This window comes from Cyprinus carpio, chromosome A21, assembly GCF_018340385.1.
Source record: "Cyprinus carpio isolate SPL01 chromosome A21, ASM1834038v1, whole genome shotgun sequence".
Classification (NCBI taxonomy): domain Eukaryota; kingdom Metazoa; phylum Chordata; class Actinopteri; order Cypriniformes; family Cyprinidae; genus Cyprinus; species Cyprinus carpio.
In genome coordinates this window covers 7,481,089-7,508,304 of record NC_056592.1, presented here as the reverse complement: position 1 = coordinate 7,508,304, position 27,216 = coordinate 7,481,089, and the positions used below count along the sequence as shown (strand labels likewise).

The window sequence follows — 27,216 nt, the reverse complement described above, 5'->3', positions numbered from 1 at the left end:
ATATGGGAGTAATGCTGTTTTTTGTTTGTTTTTTTCCTTTCCATGTCAACCGCATACAGCCTCCGTGTTTTATGGACTGAGCATTTTCCTGAAGCTTCATGTCAGGCAAAGGCAAGAAAATGGATGAATAAGGGCATCATGTGTAAGAATGACAATGAAATATAACATAATAGTGGTGCAACATATAACAAAGACAATGGCAGCTGGGAACAGTGGCAGGTCTTCCCAGACGCTACGGTAAATAGAGAGCAATAAATATAACAGGTTATAAAAATAAACAGTTATGAATATAATGCTAAAATGAAATATTGCAGGGCACACTGAGTACAGTTCAAAATGATAAATGCACAAGCTGCTAAGCTGCTGGTTAAGGCAGGACATATTGCCTTAATATTTGGCATTATCTATCTACAGTATTTTTTTATTTACTTATTTTAAGAATAAAAAAGGTATTTATTTATTTATTACATAAACTAAATTACATTTCAACTTCATCTAAATAGCTTAAGCTTCAGTTTAAAGCTCACTTAAATTTAGCTGCCTATGGAAGTAGTTTTCATTTCTTGTTTTAAGGATGTTTAGATATTGATACTATATAAATATATAGATTAAAAATAGCATTTATTCTATATTTTTGTGTATACATTGCATAATATATATATATATATATATATATACAGTATACAATCTTGTCCTTAAAATATGGTTTACACTAGACCCCTACGCCTCTCAGATTCATTGTACTATACTCTATACCAAGTGATGCAGTGTATTAATATATTGACTTTTAACACTGTATATCAAAAAGTACCCTGTTTATCCTAAACTGCCCAGAGGACAAATATATTACGGTTGAAACTAAGAGACAGTGCCAAAGAAATAGATCAGTTTATTGAACCCATCCATCTTTCTATAAGGCCAAGGAATGTGGACTAATTTACGTTCGCAATAAAAGCAGGGACTTCTCTGTTCCTTCTCTGACCCCACCGGTTTCCAAGATCTGGCAGTGGAGGTAAATTGCCCTTGTTATTCAATGACATTACCTGAGTTGCTTGAACAAGTGGGTGACCAGCAGACAAGTATAATTGCTGAATTGCTGTTAATAGTGTTAATCGTCTGTTTGTTTACGTCTGTTATTGATTTTTCCGAACATTTCTGCCGTATGCACATTAAATGTGTTGTTTTGTCACGACTGATAAGCTACTACTAAATATTGTAGAAACGTAATTTTTCTGTAAAGTTGCTTTGCAATGATTTGTATCGTAAAAAGCGCTATACAAATAAACTTGAATTGAATTGAATTGAATTGAATTGAATTGAATTGAATTGAATTGAATTGAATTGAATTGAACAAGTGAGATCCATATTGAGAAGCCTCATCTTCTTCGATCTCACATTTATTTACAGCCCACTTATTTCAAAGTCACCATCTCAAACTCTTTACTATTTTCAGACCTGCCATTTAAGGCTTTTAAAATGTAACTCTTTGTATTCTAAACAGTTTTTTGCATTTCTCTTAGCAGAGTGTGTAGTTCCAACATCGACCAGCAGGGGCTGATCCTAACCAGCCAAACCCAAGCCCCTTGAATACCCGTGGGCCTATGGAAGGGTAATCAACTGACTAATATTAGTTTTGTGGTCAGTGGCAGATACAGTAATTTGAAGGAGTAGTTCACCCAAAAATGAAAATTTGCTGAAAATTGATTAACTCTCACATTCCATCACTTGCTCACGAGTGGATCCTCTGCAGTGAATGGGTGCCGTCAGAATGAGTCTAAACAGCTGATAAAAACCTCATAATAATCCACGAGCAATTGGCACAACTCCAATGAAGTGAAACACTGCATGTTTGTAATAAACAAATACATCAAGACGTTTTTAACTTCAGACCGTCCTCTATCCATAATATTTCTTTCTCCAGTGAAAAATTCATCTCATCTGAATCAGGTGAGAGATCATAAGCACATATGCACACCTAACCCAAATTAGAATCCTAAACACCATTTACAGGCAAAAACAGTTCTATATAAATATGTTGATGGATTTTGATGTGAGAGGACAACAGGGAATGGACTTGGAGGAAGTGTTATTATGGATTATGGACTCAGAAAATGGCCAGAAGCAACAGTTTAAAGTTAAATGCTTTAATGATGGATTTTTTTTCTTACAAACATGAAGCTTTTCATTTCACAAGACATTAACTGAGGGACTGGAGTCGTGTGGATCACTTGTGGATTATTGTCATGTTTTTAGCAGCTATTTGAACTCTCATTCTGATGCCACCTTTACACTGTAGCAAGTGATGTAATGCTGTTTCTCCAAATCTGTTCCAATCTAGGATCTTGGATGGCATGAGGGTGAGTAGATTTTTAGAAGACTTTCATTTTTGGGTGAACTATTCCTTTAAGGTTAAGTTAAAGTTGATTGATGGCTATGGTAATTCCCTTTATCCTCTTGATCAAGAACTACATTAAAGATGCAGTTGCTTATTAGGTATGAACACAAACACACACACTCACACAAAAATCTGACTCTCTGGGGTCTTGAATAGTGTCTGTGTCTGTTGAAAGGACGAATCCATTCACACTCTTCACTGATACCTCCACGATGTTCTGAGTCACTCTTTCCTAAGCCTATTACATAACGTACTTAGCAGCTTTTTCTCAAAACAGAGATTAATACAGTCAGCCGTTGTGAAGATAAAGCTCCCTAGTCGACTGTGTATATAAACAAATTCACATCATCACCAATGCATTGCACATGCCCCTTACTAGTTCCCTGTCAAACTGACTATAGTGCTGTCGTATGATGTTTTATTCCTCAGGACATTTTTCAGCTTCGGCATGTGCAATAAGGTGCTGCGGTCTGCACTATAAACTGAAAATCAAACAGATAGCCAAAGTCATTAGCAGTGCTGATGTAAGCAGGGGGATGGGGAGAGTTAATTAGATCTTTCTTCTGGTGCCTACCAAGCTGGAATTCAGCTCATTGTTACTCTGTCTATGTCCAGATCGGAGGCATGGCAGAATAATTGTGTTTACCTTGCCACCTTGTCGCTTATACTCGGTAACTGCATTAATTACGCCCATCAATCACTCACTGTCACTTCGTCCCTCCCTCCCTGACCTGTGTGTGTCTGAGAAAATGACTAGACACTTCATTATCCGATACAGGTGGACTAGGAACGTCTGATTAATGCCTTTCCATGGGAATCGCGTGGTCAAAGCTCAGCTGGGTTGAGATTCTGACAAGGTATATCCAGCTGTCATTTCTTGATGTGCGTCACCATTGACACCTGTGCCAGTGCCGGCCAGAAACCCTTTCGGCTTTGGATGTGTGAATGCTGACTCAGATTTGTGGCAGGATTTCAGTGTTCTGCTTTATGGGATCAGTTCTGAAATGCTGTAAAAGATTTTGATTTAAAAACTATCCATCATGTACTCCCGTAATGTGAACCGTACTAATGTGGTCAGAGCTGTAAATGTTTATAGAGAGGTAAAACATGATTGAAGGATGCATTTAAAACTCTTGAGGGACAATCAATTTAGAGTATTAACCTGGTTTCTTGATTTACTAGTAGGTTATGTGTTTCTATTTTAACCAAAAATGTAATAGTTTCTCTGGCTGAATTGATAGGTTATTTGCAACACAAAACGCAATCAATGCAAATTTGGGATCAGAATGTTACAATTCAGGTTAAGAATTATTTGGGGAGAACTCTTGCATTTCTTATGAAGTTGCATAAGCAATGCTATTTATTAGTACAATGTTTATTACGTGTTTATTCTGTCTAGGAGTCATGATAGTTTGCTCTCAGTTGACTCTTAGTCAGGGTTATTGTAGTTAACTACTGAAATAAAATAAAATATATATAAAAAGAGGTGTTTTATTTTAGCTAGTGGCCAAGGCAGCAATTATTTATTTATTCATTAATTTACTTGATATACTAAAATAACTCACAAAACACACACTGGGATTAAAATTTATATAAACTATTTAATATAAGACATTACAAAAAATATAAATAAAAATTACAAAAAAATTGAAAATTTAACAATACAAACTAATCAAATATTAATAAAAACTACAGTAGTATCTCAATTACACTAAACAAAACAGCTCTTAAAATAAGCAGATGGGCATTTGCAAGTCCGGTGCGCACCCGCCTCTCTCATGTGTTGTTGGTTACTAAGCAACTTACGCAAGCCACATAAGCTGCGTCATTTCCTGTGGAGGGACGCGTTGGAGCGAGCCGTTCAGTCGATCACCTCCGACAGCTAGACGACGAAGACAGTCGATCTCCGTACCGTTTCACTTCGTTCTTTGCGCACTTATGCAACGAATAACTTTCCAACCTGTTTGATTTTTTGTCTGTGGAATACCCCCGGAGCATTTGCAAAAGGACTAAAGCGGGTTTCAACTTTCTGATTTGAGCGTGCCAAAGGAAAAGAACTTTGCGTTTTAGTTTGGGTGACATATCCTTCAAATACGGGACGAGTGGATTAGAACTGAACGCAGAGCCGGTGCTCTACTTTAAAAACTAATCAACGGGAACGCATTCATGTGATTATGGTAGTTGTAAAGCTTTGGATTTCTGGGCAAAGATCCTAAACTCCCTTATAAGGGATTCACTGTTGACAGAGATATTGGAGAAGAAGCACTGGGCCACTTGACCCTTTTTCGTGAGCACAAGACGCACCGGAGTGCGCAAGCTTTCTTTCGGTGTTATTTGGAAGGTGTGCTTTCCTGTCTAATATCAGGCTTTTTAGTTACGTGTTTTACGTTCTCTCTTAAGTTCTGGCTAACACAGTTGTCAGTTTTTCCAACTAAATTCTACATTTCATATTTCTATAAATTAAAATTAATATTTAAGTTTTAAATTATAATTGGTTGTACTGATTGTTGTTTTAGTTTTAATACTTAATTTTTGTTTAATTTAAGTGAATGATTACTGTTTTATAAATGTGGCTGATACATGACGTTAAATTAATGCATGCAGACAATAACTACACAACGTAAAACTGTACTGTAGCATTTGAAATTGAAATTATTACAATTTTTTTCTTTTGTTAATAATTACATTTTTTACAGCGCGCCTGAAGTGTTTATTTCAATTCCAAACCTTTATTTATTTATTATTTTTGCTTTAGGATACTGGCCTAATTAGATGAATGTGTTTGGTTTTGTAGGTCCTCTGTGACCCGTTTGGTGTAATATTAATTATGACAGTGAACATCAAGGCATCACAGTGCCATGCGCCGCTCCGCAGCCTCCTGTAGACTCGGTTCCGGTGCTACTGCAATGCTCGCCGGACCCCTCCGCTTCCGCGTGGTTCTGTGATCCAGGCAAAGGGCGCGAGGATGAGCACAGACCTGGAGCGCCTGTCGCTGACCTCTTCCTCGGGAAACTCTGTGGCGTCTAGCGCGCGTTCCCTTTCCGCCAACGTGAAGAAGCTTCACAACGCGCTCAACCTGCTGCTCAGCGACCTCGAGAGAGAGCAGTTCATCCACTGCCTCAACGTGTACCACTCCAAGCGCAATGTGTACGATCTGGTCCAGACGCTTAAAGTCATACTAAACGTCCCGAGCAAGCGTCAGCTTCTGCCCATGCTGCGGCTGGTTATCCCGCGCTCGGATCAGCTTTTGTTCGATCAATACACATCAGAGGGGCTGTACATGAAATCCGATGTTCTTGCGCGCAATGGTGACCCAGACGGCTCCCACGAGGCTTCTAATTCGAGTCCAACACACGGGGCTCACTTCTCGGCTCCTTCCGCGTCTCAAGCCGCTCTGCGCGGGTCTCCTGATAACATCAGCACCAGCAGCGATGGGACAGCGACTCTTGTTCCGTTACTGGGAAGAAATTTCTTACCGGAGCCGCCAGGAGAGATCCGGCAGGTGATCCTCAAGCGTCACAAGAGCAACGAGGGTTTGGGATTTAGTATCCGTGGAGGATCCGAGCATGGTGTTGGGATCTATGTGTCACTGGTGGAACCGGGATCACTGGCTGAAAAGGAGGGTTTAAGAATAGGAGATCAGATAATGAAAGTTAATGACAAAGTGTTCGACCGGGTCACGCACGCAGAGGCAGTTAAGGTAAGTTTTTTACGGATCTTTTGTGTGTGTGTGTGTGTGTGTGACCATTTAATTTATTTACTTATTCCTTGACTGATTCAACATGCTGTTGTATGAGAAACAGTTTTTCTGTCTTCTTTTAAAAAATAAATAAAAATAAATAATACTTATGCACCCAGAGATTTCATAACCATATTTAGATCAGCCGATTCTGGCCAGTTATTTGACTACAGGGAACAGACTGCACTCCTCCTTCTTGATTGATTATTAATGCAAGACAAATAGCTGAAAGTGTCCTTTGAAGGACCAGAATGATAAATGCTCACTTTTATTGAGATGTGTTAGCCAGGAAGGCCTGTGTAAATGTTATTGATCAGTGAATATTTTTTAGCTATAATTAAATGATTGCATGTGGCTTGTCGATTTTGTGTTAATAACTCTTGATGTACCGTAACATGAAGGTTTATAGACATACTGAGTATAATCAGAGATTCATTGTGCTGTTGTCATTCAAAAGAAGAGCTGACTTTGCCTAATCCTTCACATACTTATGTCTACTATGTACTGTAATCATAATTTATAGGAAGTACAGTAGTTGCAGCATTTTGGTCCTCGCTTTTGTTACTGAGATTGTAGGCGCTGTCCATGGTGCTGAAACCAGCTATTTGGAATAGATTGCATTCTGTTCTGAGCTTTTGCCCAACAATCTTAATATTTGTCAGTTGTAGTAAGATCACCGATCTTCACATGCTGGCGAACCCCTTAGGAGAAACTCTAGGTGCCATTTCTAAATGGACAGTTCTCTGAAGAACCCATTATTTTCTACTAGAAATCTAAATGTTGCCAATAATAATAAGAAAAACTTTTGATGCACTTGAAATGCATATTGAAGTTCCTTAAGCGCGCTTTGAGGCATCTTCAAAAACTGCTTAGACTTTCTCTAAAGGCTTCCACCAGTGTGGCAACACTTGGAAACCTCAAATAAGGTCTTAATTTTATAATTTTACAGTGATCATATTTTTAACGACATTACAAAACATGAAAGCATCTGAAAGTAAAGATAAGGCACATCCCAAGCATATTTCAAAGTACTGCCATATAGCTAGAAGCTCCATTCCACTGATACTGCTTGTTTGACACTCTCATATGTTTGGGAATCTCTGTAGAGTTGTTTGCCAAGAGAAAATGAACATGAACAGTTTGTCGCCTTTCAGTATCATTGTTTCCCTCCTTCCCTAAGGGAAAACTGGCACAATTGAGCAGCAGGGTATAAATTCCTGCATGCTGCCTTGCTTAAACAGAAGTTGGCAGGGGGGGGTGGCTGCTTCCTCCCAGTTAATCATATTGATCTGCATGAGTAAATGGACGAGCTTCTCCCCCAGGCTGAACATGACCTTCCGCTTGTCTTGATGCTCTTGTTCTCATGTAATGCAGACATACTGTAGCCTGGGTAAAGACACAAGAAACATCTGAGCAGTCAGAATAAAGAGAGATATATGGGGGTTTTGCTAGGTGCAGACAATTTAAGCACAGTGTACGTTTGATCGGTGCCTTCATATGCTCCCTGAATGGTAGCAGGTAGAGTTATCTCTCATTTTTCTAGCAGAAGGAAGAACATCTATTTTAACTACAGTGAGGATTTCCACTGGGCTCTGTTGAACTTTGTGATGTGTAAATGAACCCTGAAAGTTTTGCTTTTTTTTTGCTTTCTTGGATTATTTTGGTGTTTCTTTAAGGTTTCCAAACATGAACACCAAAATAATACACCTTTTTTTAGAAGCTGTGAGAACTTTACACATTCCCATGCAGCTAAAATTCTTGTTGGTGGAACTCATGGTAAAAGTAACACTGTACCTGTGCCGGAATTTGCATACTCCCTTCATTAGGTGCTTCTCTTGAATAAGTAATTGCTCTGTGACCAATAAAAAGGTCCTTTATAGTATGATTGTAGTCCAGACATACAGCATTCATCATGTTGTCATTGTCATATGACCTACCAGCATCAGTGGGAATGCCATTCATAAATCCTTTCCCGTGGCCTCATGGGATAGTGAAGTATACACTAAATGCACACTTAAGAATCTCACCAGAAGTAGTTGGTTATTCTGGTTAATCTTTGCCTAATACTTACTCATGAAGTTCATACTACTCTATTTGAACACACTGCTCCTTTCAAATACTTTTTTTTTTTTTGTCCACATTGCCCTTTAAAAATAAAGTTTTTTTTTATTGGCATCAGTGGTTCCATGATGAACCATTAACATCCATGGAGCCTTTTCTTTACATAAAAAGTTCTTTATAGTGAAAATCTTTAGATTTTTTAAATATTCTTCACATTGAGAAAAAAAGTAATAACTGATATGACCGAATGGTTCTTTGGGGAAGCACAAAGTGGTTCTACTATTGCATCACTGTGAATCCCCCACTATGGAACCTTTATTTTTAAGAATATATTTATGCATGTTTGGATGCAGCCACTGTACAAACCTGTTGTCTGTACATACATGAAAGCAAAAGAGCTGTGAGATTTGGCATAAATCACAGCCAATCGGAACTAATTGGAGGAACATTTTGGACCAATGATATTTCAGAATGGGTGGAGATATCCATTCCAGTGCAGAAATCAAAACAAAGGAAACAGCTCTTTTGTTGCTTTTTGTGTCTGGTTAGACAAAATGACATCTCATGATTGGCTGGTCTATCCACATGGCCTTCAGTGTTTGTTCACAGGGCTGCTGTGATAGCCCATATGATCAATGATCTTTCCTGATCTCCTGTATCAAGAGTGACCCAATATAAGAGCACCTCGAGTTAAGTCGAGTTGATTGAATTTTAACGCTGGGACTGCCAGGGTGCCTGTGGCTCAATCTTAGAGGAGGTTGCCTCTTGCCTTTGAGCTGACACTGAGAGATGATTAAGACAGAAGTGTTTACAGTCAAATGTGGCTTTGCAATCTCAGTTAGAGCCAGGTGATTCATCACTAGACCAATGCCTCTAACCAATTGTGTCCACTTGTATGCTAGTATTTTCGTTCAGGGATTTGAGATATTGACTGCAGAGCAGTACATTTAATGATAGAAACCAAAAAGTTGAGAAATACTGAATATGCAAATTATGCAAATGAAAGGCGAAAACCGGTGATCATAAGGTTTATTTAATTATTTTAATTTGCCAGTAGTGCTAGAGAGAGTGCTTAAATCACATTATTGCATTTAAATGAGATGTCAAACGCTGTTTGTGTGCTTTCATTGTGTCTAGGTTAAAAAAAGTGAATTAAATTGACACCACATGTATACTTAAGTCACACTTAAAGAGATAGTCCACTCAAAAATGAGAAGTCTGTCACAATTTACTCACCCTCAAGTTGTTCTAAACCTATATGAGTTTCTTTCTTCTGTGGACACAAAAGATGTTTGAAGAATGTTGGTTACCAAACAGTTTATTTCCTATTGACGTCCATTATTTCTTTCCATACAGTGGAAGTTCTTGGGTGGACTATCCATTTAAGTTTCCTTAAGTGTCATCTGAATAAATATAAATGTATTTGCTTACTGTCTAGACAACTTTTACCCTGTTTACTGTAACAGAGATAACATTTAATATACCAAATTGGCTACACGGTGTTTACAACCAACCTCTGCTCACAAGTGACTTGTTCCTTTGTGTTTTGAGGTTGCAATATGATTAGCAATTTGAGCAGTAGAAGCTTGTAGCTAATTAATAGGACTCTCTGCCCTGTTTTTGCCTTTCATATCCTCTGTCCTTGATTGAGCTTTAAAGGAAGACCTAAGCATGTAATTTAATACATTTGAGCCTGACCCCTCCCCTGTGTCCCATTGTCCTGTCTGGACCCAGACCATCTGTTGCACATGCTCTTGTATCTGCAGCATGAATCACCACCTCTTATGAGAGAATAGATGAAGACATGACATTTGGTGTGTCCACATTTCTAATGAGGCAGTGCAGTATCGATGATATTTGTGATGTTTTCCCATTGGACGATCTCTTGGCTTTGACCTCTCATTGGCTGACACCTCTGTCATGGACTCCTGTTGGTAAATAATTCAAGAAGCTCCACCTTGTCTCAACACGTACACTACTAATGTCAGACGGCCAGAGATAGGAAAAGAGAAGAGTGTGGGATATGGATACTGTTGCAGGAAACTGGATTTAACTGGATTTTTTAAAACAATAAATTTTATTATTATTGTTAAAAAAATAATAATATGAAGAACATAATAATATAACATCAAATAATATAAATAATATTGTAATAACTTTTCTAGTATAAAATAAAAAATAAATGTATTAAAAATAAATCGATATATATTTATAAAAAAAAAATAATATATATTTTAATCTTTGAAAGCAATGTAAGTTCTTGTGGATAAAAGTATAAATATAAATAAATATTATTACAATACAGCTCCAATAACCACGGGACTATTTTGTTTTCACTGGGATATCCAAGCTAAAAACGTATATGTATGTGTGTATGTGTATATATAGTTTTTATAGATTCAAATGACACTTGTTAGGATGTACAAACAGTGCTGCGGGCAAACCTACATCATGTGCGAGATCAACACGGCCTGAATTTTTCTGCGCAAGTGTACTTGGATGTGTGTGCATGATCACTGGCAAGAGCATAGGAGATTAGCAAGCACAACATGAATCGTCAGCATGTGGAATTGTTTTGTTTGTTCCATCAGGTTTTTAGTGTCATGTGACTCTCTAATGACTGGTCTTTAGTATTTGATGAATATACCAGCAAAGTAACATTATGAGCTTTGCTTCTGAGAATGTCTGCTTAACCCATTAAATGACTAAATGGCCATCACTCTGAGTGAAGTTCACACTGAGCCTTAGTCGACATGCATGTGACTCCTCTACGGACGTGAACTGCTCTTACCCAGAGTACCTACATTTGTGAGGGATGGTGGTAATTGACCTACAAAGGTTACTTTCATGTAGTCTTTTCTTTTATCTTTGTGCCATCCAGCCTGTGTCACTGTCATCTTCCCTATAGTTGTCTATATGTATTCAGCATTGAGATTAATCATCAGCTTGCAGCCTATCGATCTGCAGTTTATTGTCTGCAGTATTTTTTGTATGGTTTAATAGATGTGTTTTTATATGAGGTTTTTTAGATGATGTTTCTGCTAATTGACTCTCTCTTTATGTGGTTTGTTTTCATGCTAGTTGGGGACACTGGGCCCATGGGCACCGGCTCACTGCCTAGTTTGCCAACACACAGCATTAAAATACAACAACACAGCATCCTCATATATAGAGACCGTGTTTTGTGCTTTTTGTATTGATATGTATTTGAAGTGTCTTGTTTACTTGTCAAGTTCTGTACATTCTGTCTGCCCATTTTTGTGTCCTGGAAAAAAAATATGCATATGGATTAACTAATAAAATTTTAAATATATATATAAAAATGTATATTAATATAATACAATTTTAATTATACATTTTTTATATATATTTTTTAAAATTAATGCACATTTAATTTTTTTTAAATGAAATGATTATTTTTATGTGCATTAAACAAAAATACAATATTAAAACTTATTTTATGAAGCTTAAAGTTATGTTGATATAAGTTTGAGATAAGTGTGTAATTAGGATGTTATTAGGAAACTACCTACTTTATCTGTCCACATTGGATATTTAATTGTACAATTAAATGCAAACTTTCCCTATTTTCACATTTAAATTACCTTTACGGTCTTAAAATTGTTTAAAATATTAATAATTTAATATCAATGTTAAATTTATTTTTATTACGTTGTGATGCCCAAATTCAGTTGTAGCATTAAAACATTTTATTATTGTTAAATTTATTTTTATTACGTTGTGATGCCCAAATTCAGTTGTAGCATTAAAACATTTTATTATTGTTGTTATTATTATAAACATTTTGCATTCCTCCGCTCGGAGTGTATAAGCTAGAATTCAAATGTGTTTGATATCTATGTGTATATATATATAAATGTCTAAATCTCTCTATCTGTATATGTGTGTGGTGTGTGTGTGTGTGTGTGTGTGTGTGTGTGTGTGTGATTAAAATTTGTTTTACTTGCACACATGCCTTGAATGCAAAATCCAATTTTCTGCAGTATGTGCCATGCTCATATTTAAATGTCATTTTAAAAATATTTAATACACAATGGTAAAATCTAAAAGAAATATCACAGTTTGAAACTACCGTTAAATATTGATGCATTTTATTTTAACTGTGATGGGTTTCATTTTCAGTTTGATTTAAGGAATATATCCTTTTAATCTGTTGACGTACTGGGACTCTGTTATAGAATAGTGCTCAAAACTACTTTAAACTGTCCTCCCAGAAGGATCAGGTCTGTTATCTTACTGAAGGGAAATTGGCAGATTTGAAAGCACACACATATATTCAGATGAGAGGAATGACACATTGTTTGGTCACTGAGGATTTAGATTTAGAGAGAAAATTAAGATGTTTCAGGCAGATTATTAAAATCACTCTTTAGTAAGGATGTGCCTTCAAAAGGACTCAATTTAATTCCCCAAACATGGACTTTTTTCCCCTCCAATATGAGGAAAGGAAAAAGAGGAAAGGGGTCAGAGGCATATGGAGATATTAATTCTGCACAGATTTGTGCAGGGTCATAAAGGGGTGCTGTGTTTTATTATAACTCCCCTAGATTATGATGGAACAGCAGAAGACTTCATACCGGAGGACATGAACCGGGTCCAGATAATTGATTCCAATCTGACTTTTATGTTTCAGCGAATGTCTGGAAAAATGAGTTCTGTTTGTGGATATGATGTCTAGCCTTCAGATCAGTGTCAGAGGTAGATATCTTTCATCCAATCCTGGAGGAGTTTAGACCTTGTCGTTGTCACAAAATACTGAATCCCAAATCACGGACGCAGGCTGATGAGTTTTTCCCTGTGGATTGCTGCCAGTGGAAGCTGCCAAGAACACTCATCTCCACAGGCTGGCTGGACCTTAAAGGCCTTGCATCAGGGAAAATAACAGCATCTGGGGAATTTTCTGCCTAGAAGAGGATGGAGGGCGGTGGGCTGTTGAGATTTATGATTGAAGGGCGCTCTAACGAGAGGGCATGGATTTGTTAGGTGATATAATTGTTCTGCCACTCAGGATCAGTAGACAACATGCTCATATGTTCTTCATGAGCGGTGTGGGTTAATGACAGATACAGACTGCTCATGCCTTTCTGGATTAGTTGAGTGGGTGATTGAGAGTTCTTATTGATGGGTGTGGGTTAATGACAGTTATTGTGGTTGTAAATGTGCATAAATATTAAGTTTAAGTTGGTGTCTCCTGTAAATCATGCTAAAAAAAATGTATGATAGTCATTATTTTTTGCTTGGAAAAAAAAACAGGACACATTCTAATGTACAGGAAAAAAACCATAAAATTTAAAGTTTTAGTTTTATTAAACTTGTATTGTTTTGATTCTTGAAAACCTTATTTCAAATTTGAATATGGAAAATATAAATGTTTCTTTTTTTATATTACATATAACAAAATAAAAAAATATATATTTTATATTTATAAATTATATATTATTTATTTATGTAATTGTATTTTCTACAAAATTAAAATATGCAGAAAGTTGGAAAAAGTATGATCTGCTTACACCTCAGTGATGGTTATATTTAGGGGTGGGTCTTGATTATAATTTGATATGTTTTGGTCTGCTTACACCTCAGTGATTTTTATATTTTTGGGTTTGGTTAGTTAGATTAGCAGAAGTATTTTTATAAATTCAACCACACTTCATATGTGAACTATCTAGGTAACATTGTGTAAAGTCATCAGATTGTTATTATTATTATGTTTTTTAACCCGTTTTAATATTTTAATTGCACTATTAGTTTTTTTTATTTTTGCTTAATTTTTTTAAAACTCTAACTCTTTGCAATGGTAAATTTGATGCTTGTTGTAGCAAGCACCACAGACAAGTGTACTGTAAGTTGCTTTGCATAATAGTGCTGTAAATAACTATTTTAAAAGCTGTGAATGTTGACTAATATCACTGTCCTCTTGAAATGCATCTCTAGAGCACTTTGTTTTGTCCCTCTTCGCGTTTCTCTTTTTACTCCCTGTTTGACATTGGGTAGGAGGCCCAGTGGTGTTAATGTATATCTCGCCCTTGGTTCTGACCCACATTAACCCACCCGCATAAGTTCAGACAGGGTGGTGTGCTGAGTAAGCAAAATCTCCTTTCTCATTCTTCCTGAAACACTGAAAGAATCAAAGCATCACTCCACAAGAGATGGAAGCGTTTGCACAGCAGTTAGCCACCTGTTTCTAATATCTCTCTATTATATGTACTTTTGCGATGAATTGCGGTTTGAGGAATGCTGCCAATACATCAGAGTGTATTTATCCCTCTCAATTTTCCTGCATATTATTCCTCACATCCTGCAGCTATTTACAGATCCAAGGCACATGCATGCAGTATTAAAGTCATACAGAAGGAATTTAGCCATGCTTCCTTGCAGCTTTTTCTGACAGCAGATATGAACTTATGCTAATCATACCGGCTCATAGTCTCATGCTTTTGCCATTTGGCTCTACAGTAGAGGTCTGTTACACAAGCAAAGCTTTTAGACAGTATTCTGGTCAACTTCTAGCCTGTAATCTATTAATATATATATATATATAGATATATAATATATATATATATATATATATATATATATATATATATATATATAGATATATATAAATATAAAATTATATAGATGTAAATATAATTAACATAATTATTTACGTATTATAATATAAAAAGTCAGTTTTGAACTTCCAAAAAAATGATCATCAGTGATCATTTATTGTTGATAAAAACCAACCATTTTGACATTTTATGACTTTTTTTTTGGTCATAATCTCATATGACTGTTTTCTCTGTGAGACACAAAAGACATCTTATCATAAAGCTGATTATTTCCATATAATTAAAATGCATGATTCTGAAGTTCATTTTACTTGGTTTGTTAAAAATATTAGGCTATAGATTTTAAGATATTATAATAGAACAATAGATTATATAAAGAACTATAATTGTTTTACCATTTTTTTTAATGCAGAGATGCAGATACAAGCATCTTTCACTATTGTGTTTTTCCTCTGATTTGAACTTTCATGTCAAGTACATTTATGATGTAAACACTGTTTGAACATACAGAGAGCCCTTACATGTCAGGTGAAGGCTACGCTGTCTATGCTGTGTGTCAGTGTTTCTGTGTGACAGGGCGTTTCCTAGGAGAGGTGGGAACAGCTGTGAAGCAGGACTCAGGTGGACAGCTCTTAATACAGCTCCACCAGAGTAAATGATGCTTCAGGGAACAGAAGGGGGAAAGACTTCCTGATCAGCTGAAGTGTTATTAAATATTTAAACAATGTAAGGGCTACAATCTGGCTTTTTTGTGTGTCAACCAATATTAGATATTTAATTGTTTCTGACTGCATTATTTATATAGGTTAATTTTAAGGGCAGTATCTCCTAAAGAAAAAGATAAATTAAGGATCTTGCACACTTTTTCAATCCAAACATGACATGATTGCAAGTTGTAAATAAATTCTTTCAAGAGATTAAAAGGTCAGTATTTTTAAATTAATTTGCTGGAAATCCAAAAAAAAAAAAAAAAAAAAGGATTACACATTGAGATACTAGCAATCTTCTGGTATTATTTCATGTGCTTAGTGCATTTGAAAACCACATGTTTTAGGTCATTCAGGACCTTCCTCAGTGTTGCAATGAGTGCATTTCTGATACTTCAGAGAGATCATCTTTATGTGCATAGATAATTATCATTGAAAAACCCAAACAAACAAAAATGTGTTGTTTTGTCCAGCTTTGATTTACATATGAGCTTCCTTATACTAATACTTCTATTCAGCAAGAACATTGATTTTATCAAAGGTGACAGTAATTACATTTATAATGTTACAAAAGATTTCGGTTTTAACTTACAACTTTCTATTCATCAAAGAGTCCTGAAAATTATTAAGCAGAAACAGTTTTCAGCATTGATTGATTTTATTAAGAAGTGTTTCTTGAGCATCAAATCAGCAGATTAGAATGATTTCTGAAAGATCATGTCAAGACTGGAGTAATGATGCTGAAAATTCAGCTTTACCATTTAAAATATTAAAATAGAAAGGAGTTACTTAAAAGGGTAGTAAAATTTCACAGTATATATAAAATCAATAGTTTAGGGACAGTCATATTTATTTAATGTTTCATTCAAAAGTTCTGTATCTTAAAGTGGAAGTGGCATTGCCACTGTGTATGGCTGTCAGGCAATGATGGCAATAAAATAGTAGGTGTAATAAATAATTAAATTTCTCTGTTGTTTTATTAATGTTATATTAATAGGCTTATAATTTAAATTAGTCATTTCTTTTTTTCAACCTAACTTTGTGATAATATTTTTTATATTTTGTTAATGTTTTTTTGATTACTTGTTTAATAAGCTGAAGTTATCGTGCAGTAAGAAATTTGAACTTTTTCTATTTTAATTAACTTGAACTTTTAGTTTACATGCACAGTTTCATATGCATATGTAATGTACAGGCCTCTTGTGGATGAAATGAACGTTTAAAGTACTTTATTAACTCCAGAAAAGCATGCGTTCTGCATGTGCTTTACACTGGCTTAAAAATAGCACAGATGAATTGCATGATCTGTACGCCCCCATTACAATTTCCAAACCAGCATTTTTTATATGAATGTGTGTGGTTTTAGATGTCAACTTTAGAACTGTCAAAAGCTATGCCTGTAGTCTATAGGTTTTTTTCACAGGCAGAGAGGGTGAGATACTAAAACATTTTTTTAAAATTTAGAGAGGGTGAGATACTAATGCTAGGGATGCACCGATATGAACATTTTGGCCGATACCAAGAACGATATTCTTTAATGTATGAAAGGTTGGCGTGATAAATCAAACAGGCATTTTTATATCATTTTGAGAGGCCTGATGACAAAACATAAACATCATAAACACTCAACATAAATCAAACATAAAGCAGCCTCTTGCAACTAAATAAAACAATGTAATCACGGACTAGATTACTTAGGTGTAAAATTAAATCCATGCCATGGATAAATTAAACGGAATAGCCTCTGCACCGACAATAATACAATTATTTGAATTAAACCATATGAAAATAATAAGACAAAAATAAAATGGTGGTTATTATTAATAATTTATCAGTGATTTTGAAAAATTATCTTGAATAGCTACACAATGCACTGAATTCACAACTTTTATTATGGTAATATTCTCTTTATAATGTTATTCATATGACATTCCCAGTTATACTAGTTATTAATTTTGTGCAGTGCTGTTCACGCTGCGTGCGCTGAAGCTGTAAGCTGAATGAACACTGGTAAACTGAAGCGCTTTGCTTGCAGCTTATTTAACTCAAGGAAATGCATCATATACTGTATTAGATTAATCAGATATTTATACAACATAAACATAATATTACAACTTGAATATGTACATAAAGATGCAAATGCAAAAGTGAACTTGAAGTAAGTTACGTGCTAACCAGAATATAACTTCTGTTGTGGATGCGCTCTTCCCGCAACAACACACTGAAACACGACAAATTAAACCAAAGAATGCATAACGTTTTATTATAATAGTGTTCTCATTATAATGTTATATATACAGTATGATCGTCCTAGTTATTAATGTTGTGTGCTGCTGTTTGAGCTGCGTGCGTTGAGCTAAGATGATCACCGCCAAACTTAAGCACTCTCTTAATTCTCTATTAGCTTAACCAAACGCTTTCTATATACATAAAATAAACACAATATTACAACGTACAATTGCACAAAAGGTTGCAAATGCACAAGCAAACTTAACTGTGCTGGTCATGAAGGTCCAGCTCTGTTGTGAACGTGCTTAAACACAGGTGCACAAAGATTCCATAACATTATTTGACAGTAATGTTCTCATTATATTATGACAGACTTGCCCTGCACATGTTGCAAGTGATTCCAATAATATTTTAAACAATTAAAAACCATAATGGGGAACAGTACACATCTGAAATGTCTCTGCAGGAAATAATGCATTATTTATCGGCTTTAATATATCGGCAAAATTTTCTTATATGTTTGATAATGATAACATTAAAATGAACATTTATCAGCCGATACCGATATGGTGGCTGATATATCGTGCATCCCTAGTGCTGCTCATTGAAATTGAAATCCCTGCTCTGCAGAGCCCAGGTCTGCTGATCCCCGAAAACCGCTCTTATTGTCACATGGGCAGGCAAAGTGGTGCATGCTGGGAAGAAAGCTGCAGTGGAGGGGTTAAGAGGCACTTTGAACCACACACACTGCGCGAAGAGCTGAGCTATAATAGAAATACTCCCTGCAGGTGCATCCTCCAATCCAGGGGAGAACACGAAGAAAAGGAGAGGGTAGACGGAGCTTTTAAAGTGACATACCATACATTTGTCATTCCTTCTCCTTTTCCGGCTGGCTTTGATGAAACGCTGGAGGATTTTTAGTTAATTAAACAGGATTAGGTATAACCTAGGGATCAGGCTGTTCAATTATCGTCCTCTCTTTTTTTTTTCTTTTCCCTACAACCTCGCTCTTTTGCTCCCACTCATTCTCTTTGTAGAAAAAGATGTGTTGGCTTTTAAGCAGAACTAATGATTCTGCTGCATTTCATCTTAAAGCTCAGAAGTGCTGCTCTGGACAGCAGGAAGCACACGACATGCACAGGAAGAACAATGTCCCTTGCGGTAATCGGCTTAACCCTGCACACACACTCCCTAACAATGCTCATTAACTTCAATTAAGTTACTCACGTACAAGGGAGCAACTAATTAAAAGCTGTGATACTGCTAACTTAACTAAATTTTTCAGAAACACGACAGTAGCAGCACTTTTTTCAACAACTAGCAGTAATTATGTGAAGTAAGAAATATACATTCTAAAGAAACATTACTTTTTTCTACAGTAATGCACCAAAAAAGATATTTTGAAGAATGTTTCAACTGTTTTAGTCAAAATATCTTCTGTGTTCCACATAAGAAAGTAAGTCAAAGCAGTTTGGGATGTTCACCCAGTAGTTCACCCAAAAATGAAAGTTCTGCCATCATTTACTCACCTTCAAGTTGTTCCAAACCTCTATGCATTTCTTTCTTCTGATAAACACAAAATAATGTGGGTAACCAAAAAGTTTCTGGTCCCATTGACTTTCTATAGTATGAGAAAAATACTATGGAAAAAATAGGGGCCATTCTTCAAAATATCTTCTGTTTTCAGCAGAAGCAAGTAGGTTTGGAACATCTTGAGGGTGAGTAACCGGTGACAGAAGTCTAATTTTTGCATGAACTATTCTTTTAAGAGGACTACAGGATAACAAGTTCAAACCAAAATGCAGAAAGTGAAATTGATTTTGCAGGCTAAAATTTAAAGATAAATTATTAAAGGGATCCTATTATGCTTTTTTATTTTAGTCAGCGTGAAGTTAGAAATCTCAAAGTCCACTCCAAAGGGAGAGATTTTGTTTTTTAAAAATCCCTTTTCAAGAACTACAACAAACTGCTTGTTTGGACTACAGTGTTGTTTTCCGGGTTTTGTGATGTCCCAAAGCAGCCCATTAGAATATCATTAAAATAATTCCCGCCTACGGAAATTCGAATGGTTGGAGGGTAGTTTGAGGTTGTGGTTAGAACACTTGGTTGAGTTCGTTTTCGCAAGTTATTACACATGCACCTGAATAATTATGTATGTAAATATGTATGTTACAATTATGAAAACGTTTTTATAATAAATTGCTGACAGTATAATACTGGACAATGATGTAATCTGCAGAATTTACACTTCAATTATGAGACTACAGTGTTTCCAATACATTGAGTGCGGGTGTTTTTATATCACTATTTCTAAAGGAAACCGACTGTCTTCAGAAAATTGGATGTAATTTTCATTTCATCTTAAAGCAACGTTTTTGAGCGGAGCGCTGCTTTGTGTACAGCCGTTACCGGGGAAACCTCGATCTCTACCTCCTACTGGCAGGGAATGAATTTGCATATGTGTGTGTGTGTGTGTGTGTGTGTGTGTGTGTGTGTGTGTGTGTGTGTGTGTATATAGTCTGTGGGTACTGTGGTATAAATAAATTCAACTGTATAACGGTTACACTGCAAGAATTAAATCTTACATTTTTAGAATTAAAGAACAATAAACATCATACATATGCACTTATCTGTACATCGTAAATGCAGTTATTTATAAGCGGTTGTTGACATCCTATCTAAAACATGGTTTAGACAAAAAAAAAACTTACAACTCTAATATGTCTTGCAATATCTGTGCGTGCAAAGGTTCTGTGCGATCCTCTTGCTCAATGTCCTCGTGTCTGAATTTGGCTCAAATTGATATGCCAATATTGACGCCATCCTTAAATATACCGGAGCAGACGGAACTTGCTGCTTTGGCAAGGGGCGGGGCAGTACTGAAACACTGTCCAAGCTGTTCGTCACTCGCAATGCACTGGGACAGCTAACCAATCACATCACATTTCGTTTTTCGGAAGGTGGGTTTCATCAAACCCAGAACTGATCGAGCCGTTTGTGCCAGTCTGGGGAGAAAGATATTGTAGTAATGTAAATTATGTGAAAAATAATGCCTTTTTTCGAACCACTATGCATGAGAGCATGTTCTAGTACACCCCCAAAACAAAATCAAGACTTTGTAAAAGAGCATAATAGGACCCCTTTAATACTTGAGGGGCCTTATGAAAATATCTTGGGGCTGGTAGTTTGAGAGCCCTGGATTAGACTGTCTGAAATATTCCTGATGGATCTGAGATCAATATTCATATTGATTATATGATCCCTGGGTTGTTATCTCTGTTTGGTCGGTGTGTTCAACTTCAGAATTGAACACATGAAAGATACAGTGGAGTGAGAGCAAAGAGAAAAAAGCAGTAAACTGTGCAGACATTGCATGGGGTCAAGAAGTTCTTGTTGGTTAGCTGTGTGACAGGCCGTGCCACTCCTCCCCATCAAGTTGCTGTTCTTCCTAAAAATAGCTTCCCTTCTCTTCCTCTAAGCACTGTGTAGAGGGAATAGCACACATGGCCCTCCTTCATATCACTTCACACAGTGCCTCTGTTTATCTGTCCATCCATCTGTCCATCCATCGGTCTGTCCATACATTCATCTGTTTATCTATCCATCCGTCCATCTGTCTGTCTGCTTGCCTCTCTGTCTATCTCTGTCCATCCATCTGTCAGTATGTCCAGCCATCTGTCTGTCTGTCTATTGTTCTGTCATTCTATTTCTATCTTTCTCCGTCTCATCTGTCTGTCTATCCATCTGTCTATTCATCTGTCTGTCTGTCTCTTTCTGCCATTCAGTCCAATGTTGTAGCATTCTACTGTATCTGTTGCTCTATCTATTGTGGGTCATGGGCTAGTGGTTAGAGAGTTTGACTCCTAACCCTAAGGTTGTGGGTTCGAGTCTCGGGCCGGCAATACCACGACTGAGGTGCCCTTGAGCAAGGCACCAAACCACCAACTGCTCACCAAGCGCCGCAGCATAAATGGCTGCCCACTGCTCTGGGTGTGTGTTCACTGCTGTGTGTGTGCACTTTGGATGGGTTAAATGCAGAGCACGAATTCTGAGTATGGGTCACCATACTTGGCTGTATGTCACGTCACTTATATATTGATCTGTCTGTCTGTCTGTCAATTGTTTTATTTATCGTTCTGTCAATTGTTAGGCTATATCTATTGTTAAGTTAATAGTTCTCTCTCTCTTGATCTGTGATCAATCTATTCTATCTGTCATTTTATTATCTATTTATTATCTATCTGCTGTTTTATCTTTCTCACTTCTACATCCAACCACTCCTCCTCCTGTCAATCCATCCATCCACCCACGTTCCTGTCTGTCAATCCAGGGGTGCTTATTTTATGCCACTGCTTCTTTGTAATTATGCACTCTCAGCCTCTATATAGGACAGAGTGGGTGAGAACAGTGCAGGGTGGAAGTGACTTCTAATTTCATGCATTAGCGATAGCATCCTCCTTTAATGGAATACAGCAGACGTCACGCTAGCATATATGATACCTGTTTCATACACTGTAATTCAGCTGTAAACCAGGCTTTGATACAAAGGCACATCTAGCTACTTCTAAAATTTCATTTGAGATTGTAGGAATGAATATTTGGATGGTAAAAGTTACTGTAACAGTTGATCGAAATGCCTTCAAATTCTAAAGGTTGATTTGTTTTGGATTTGCTAAAAAAGAAACCAGTATTTCTGGAGTTTATTTCCTCCTGTAATTAATTGGCTATCAATTTCTTTATTTAAGAGTAATTATGAGTGACTGGAATATATAAATCAATAGTTTTAATTGAAAATTCATTGGAGGTAAAATTGTTGTATTAACATATTTTTCCAAGCAGATTACAGGACCAAAACTCACTGTTGTATAAGCTGTTAAATACTCTATAGTAAAACCTGACTCCTAATTTTGTATCACTAATACTTGATAGAGTGTGAAAGAACACTTGCCTTTTTCACCTCCTCTCATGTGTGTTGCAAGCCACCAGTGTGTTTAGTAATGGATTAAGCTGAAAGAATGGATGCTATAAAATGATTATCGGTCCCCTGATGTCCTCAACATAAATGGCTGTTAAGTTTCTCTCTTCAGGGGCTTATTGTACAAGTCTTGTTTATTCGTCTCTCATAGTTCAGTCATTACTTAATGAACTCCTCATAGGCTTTATGCTTAATGAACAAGCCTCATGTAATTTACCTCTGTGCCGAACAGAAAGGAACAAGGAAATTCACTGGCTGTATGCGTGGCCTGTCATGCCAATTTTAGGTTCTTTTGTTGATATGATATTAATCAATGCTTGTGTGTTTGTGGTTTCAGTATTTGTAATTAGGAATTAGGAAATCAGCCTTTACAGTGAATTTCCTGTTTTTTTTCTCAGACGAGTGAAAATGTGGGGTTGAAAATATTGACCCGGCCTTCCGCCTTAGAAAGGGGCTTGCATTAGCATAGATGAAACGACAACTAAGAAATGGCCCCTAAATGGATATTGATTAATTTTGGTTTAGAGGCCAGTGACTGTATTTTTTTTTTTTTTTTTTTTTTTTTTGCGGTTATAATATTGTGTGCTTCTGAGGAGAACTGTGTTTTCATTAGAGTGCTTTCCAACTACAATAGAACCAGTCATCATATATGTGCCATGTGACCAACTTTGTCATCCTGGAGATTTTTCACTGACTTCTATTGTTTATATACGGAGTTATTTATAATGTTGATCTGCTAACTCTATCCCTAATTGTGTCCTATCCAGTTATGACTTAAAAAATTAAAAATAAAAAGTTAAAGCTGTTTAGTCCCACCCACCATAAAATCTCTGGTCCGCTGTTTATTGAACATCAAATTTGTGAACAGGCAAATTGCTTTAAATTACAAACATCACTTTGCGTCTGGTTAAGTATTAGACTCAAAGAAACTTCAAAGGCTTTTTGAAATAATATTTCTATCTGTTTTCCTCATAGAGACTGTTGGTTGGTTCCGTACTGCATATTTATCCTTATGGGGACATTTGGTCCCTGAATGTTGGTAAAAACCTGGCCCACACACACACAGTCCAGGAACACTGTATTGTTAAAGAAAATGATACCTACAGACTGAAACTATTTAAGGTGCACACGGTTCCTACATTTGAATTAACCTTTTCTCTGCCGAATGATTTTGAGAGAATGAATATACTTTCAGATCATTCCTCACTGCTCAAAAGCCAGAACCTATCGTCCTCCAGATGGTAAGCCTTCACACTGGGTTGCTGTGATTTAAAATCCTTCAGAACTTAGCTGTCTCCTCTCCATCCAAGAGGCTTTGGATTTGCTTTGTGCAAAAATAAATAAAGAATACAAAAAAAATATATAGTTTTACTTTCATAATATGCATTTCCCTCCATATGGATCATTTTGATTGGATTGTGCATTTATGTTGTGCAATGGTGCTGGGGAAAAAATAACTATAAGTTGTAAAGAAAGTAAGTTACTGTAGCTATATATATATATATATATATATATATATAATATATATATATTAGTAGCATGACAGTAGCCCAGCTGTTTTATAATGTATTTATTAATACAGCTGGGTCATTTATTGTCATATTTCAGAAACCTCCTTGTCTAAAATTTTTAATTGTTAATTTTTTTTTTCTGAAAGACAAACATAAATAATGATGAAAGCCAAAATATTAAATGGTATGTGTGAGTAATTACTGAGTTATTTTGTGAGGGGGTCAAAATGACAATTATCAGATTTGGAGCCAAATTATCTTTAGAAAATAACTTCCGAAATAAGGCGGGATAATTTTAACTTTCGAAAAAAGGCGGGATAATTTTTTTATTTTATTTATTTATTTATTTTAAAACTTGCATTTTTCATGCTGGTCCAGCTGCTGTATGTTCTTTCAACTGTACGGCAGAATGCCTTTTTTTTCAGCTGCCAAACTGAGCTTTGAAATTTCTCTCTTTCATTTTTCTATAAGTGGTCTGTGTCCTCATCACAGTGTTTCTAGATCAGCCTAGTGCAGGCTTTCATTACTTTAACATCTATTGACCAAATACAAACCCACTATAGCCTTCTGTACAGTGTTTACCAGTTTGTTGAGTACTAGTCACAACCCTGAGAGTGAGGGTTAAGATAAGGTAAGCAGAGAGTTAGAGAGTAAGCAGAGAGTGGAAATTATCCAGTAAACCCCACCGTAATCTTTGTTTGTGGAGAGCTTAAGCTCTTGGCAGTGAAATCAGTGAGGTTGATTGGTTGAGGCTGATGTGTGTGTGTGTGTGTGTGTGTGTGTGTGTGTGTGTGTGTGTGTGTGTGTGTGTGTGTGTGTGTGTGTGTGTGTGTGTGTGTGTGTGATGATGGCTGAATTGATAAGCAGGACTCTCTTATCACCCAGACAGACCCAGTGAGATGTGGGGTGCAACGCCACAGGATTGAACAGTGAAATTAAAGCACCACTGGGGAAGGGAGCATGTAATTCAAGAGCTAAGTCAACAAGCTCTTTCCTTTTTTCTCTTTGTTTTCCTCTTCTAAACCTCCTTTTTTGTTTTTGTTTTCCTCTTTGCGAGGAGCTTGATGTGAAGGAAATTGATCGGTGGACGGTCAGAGATGAGCCCACAACTGTTTTGGAAATATTTTTGCTTCGGTTTGTGTTCCCGGGTGAGATTGCGGAGTTAATTATGTCATGTGGAAGATCTCTCACTTCCTCTTTCCTATTATCTAGCCAATTACGTTTAGTAAGTTTTAAGAGTGTGTTCCAAATCCTTTTTCAGGATTCTTTAATATGTAGAAAGTGAAAAAGTAAAAAAAAAAAACAGCATTTATTTGAAAGAAAAATGTATGTATGTACTTGTATGTATGTATGTATATATATATATTATATATATATATATATATATATATATATATATATATATATATATATATATATATATATATATATACAGTATATAGTCATAAATGTCTTTTACTTGATAAATTGAATCAATTTAATGCATCCTCATTGGATACAAGTAGTAATTTCTTTCATAAAATTATCCTGTATATAATTTCTGAAAGCAATAATTCCTTGGTTTGCTTCTCATTAAAGCTTTATCATGTTTTAATGATAAGGATTTTACTGGAGAGCTAGATAAAACTACAGATTAAGAAAATGATTTTCACTGGTGTGTAATGTAGATTAAACTTGACTAAATTGTGACTTTCACAATTAAATTAATCCACTTCAGTTGAATGTTGCATCCTGTCTGCACCTGTAGGTGGACATATGTATCGAAGTGTGTCTAAACGGCGGGCAGATATCTAGCAGGTTATCTCTTGTATAATTAAATTTGGCGTTTGCAGTGTGTGATTTGATTCCCTGCGTTAACGTGACTCAAGCACGTCTGTTCCTTCTCTCTCGAGCCGGTGGGTGGACCATAATTGGACCCGGTTGAAAAGGCCACAAGTGACACTGACAAGCCACTAATGAAGTGATCTGGACAGTCAGCCCATCTTTATGTGCTCAACCTAACTGGCTGAACCCACAGAAAAGGAAATAACACTCCAGGAGACTGAAATCAGGGCTAGAAACACAATTACAGCCTGATTTCTCACATAAACACGTCCAACAAAGCACAGTGTGTTCAAAAATGAAATAAGGGTGATTCTTAGACGTCATTGTTGCTTGATTCAACATATGCACCTCCTGGAGTGAACTGTGGTCTTTTCTCGGAAATCACTGGAAAAAGCAACTTTAATAGGGCTGCTTTATTTAAATAAAGGCTGTTGTTGTCCACCATTACACTAATAGGCCTGTGTAGATAGCCAAGAAAACCACAATTAGCATGGCTTCTCCCATAGGCTTAGACAATGGATAATGATGTTTTCCCTTCTCTTTTCATGTTTCTTTTTGTTAGATTTTTTTTATTAGAAATATGATTTAAAAAAAAAAAATATATATATATGATTTAATTGAGCAAGTCCATAATTTCTGGACAAAGCTCTCTGTTTATCTTTCATATTTAATTAATCAAGACGACTGACATCAGAATAGCTAATTCCATGCTTTTAAGAGTGTCTGAAAAGAATCACGTAGTGTTAAAACTTAATTTTGTAATTTATTTATTTTGTCATTCAAATGGCTTCCTTAAGATATTTCTGTGGGGGTTTATAATGGGGTTTTTCAAGACTAAAATAAAGTCTGTGCAAAACATAACTTGACGATACTTATATGTTCTAATAAAACGTGCAGGTTTTAAATCAAGCAAACCTGTGACTGAACTTAATTGCATTTGCATTTGCATTTGCAATCAACTTGTCCCTCAATTTGAATTTTGAAGACCTTGATGTTTGATAAAGCCAACTGATAATAGGTAAGTTACTATTACATGACTGGCACCACTCACCATTGTTTGAAACGTTGTGTCAGGTCATGTTACTTTATGTGTGTGTGTGTTTTGTAGGGAAGCATCCCCTTTGGTGGTGACCCAGGTGGTGGAGTTAATTTTACAAACAGGTGACCACTGAACATCCCAGAGAAAGCAGCCAGTGTCAG

General features: G+C 36.2%; 1 protein-coding gene across 4 annotated transcripts in view; it reads left to right on the top strand.

The window, feature by feature from the left end:
* The first annotated feature begins 4,198 nt into the window (after window positions 1-4,198).
* LOC109085132 (whirlin-like) overlaps window positions 4,199-27,216 on the top strand; it is a 66,889-nt gene continuing 43,871 nt past the window's right edge. For 3 of the 4 annotated variants that reach the window (XM_042778819.1, XM_042778816.1, XM_042778818.1), the window contains exon 1: window positions 4,982-6,095. In XM_042778819.1, the coding sequence (XP_042634753.1) occupies window positions 5,361-6,095 (735 nt within the window). In that variant the 5' untranslated portion in view covers window positions 4,982-5,360. Of the gene's footprint in view, window positions 4,737-4,981; window positions 6,096-27,216 lie in introns of those variants that run through there. The other variant, XM_042778817.1, reaches the window with a different exon arrangement.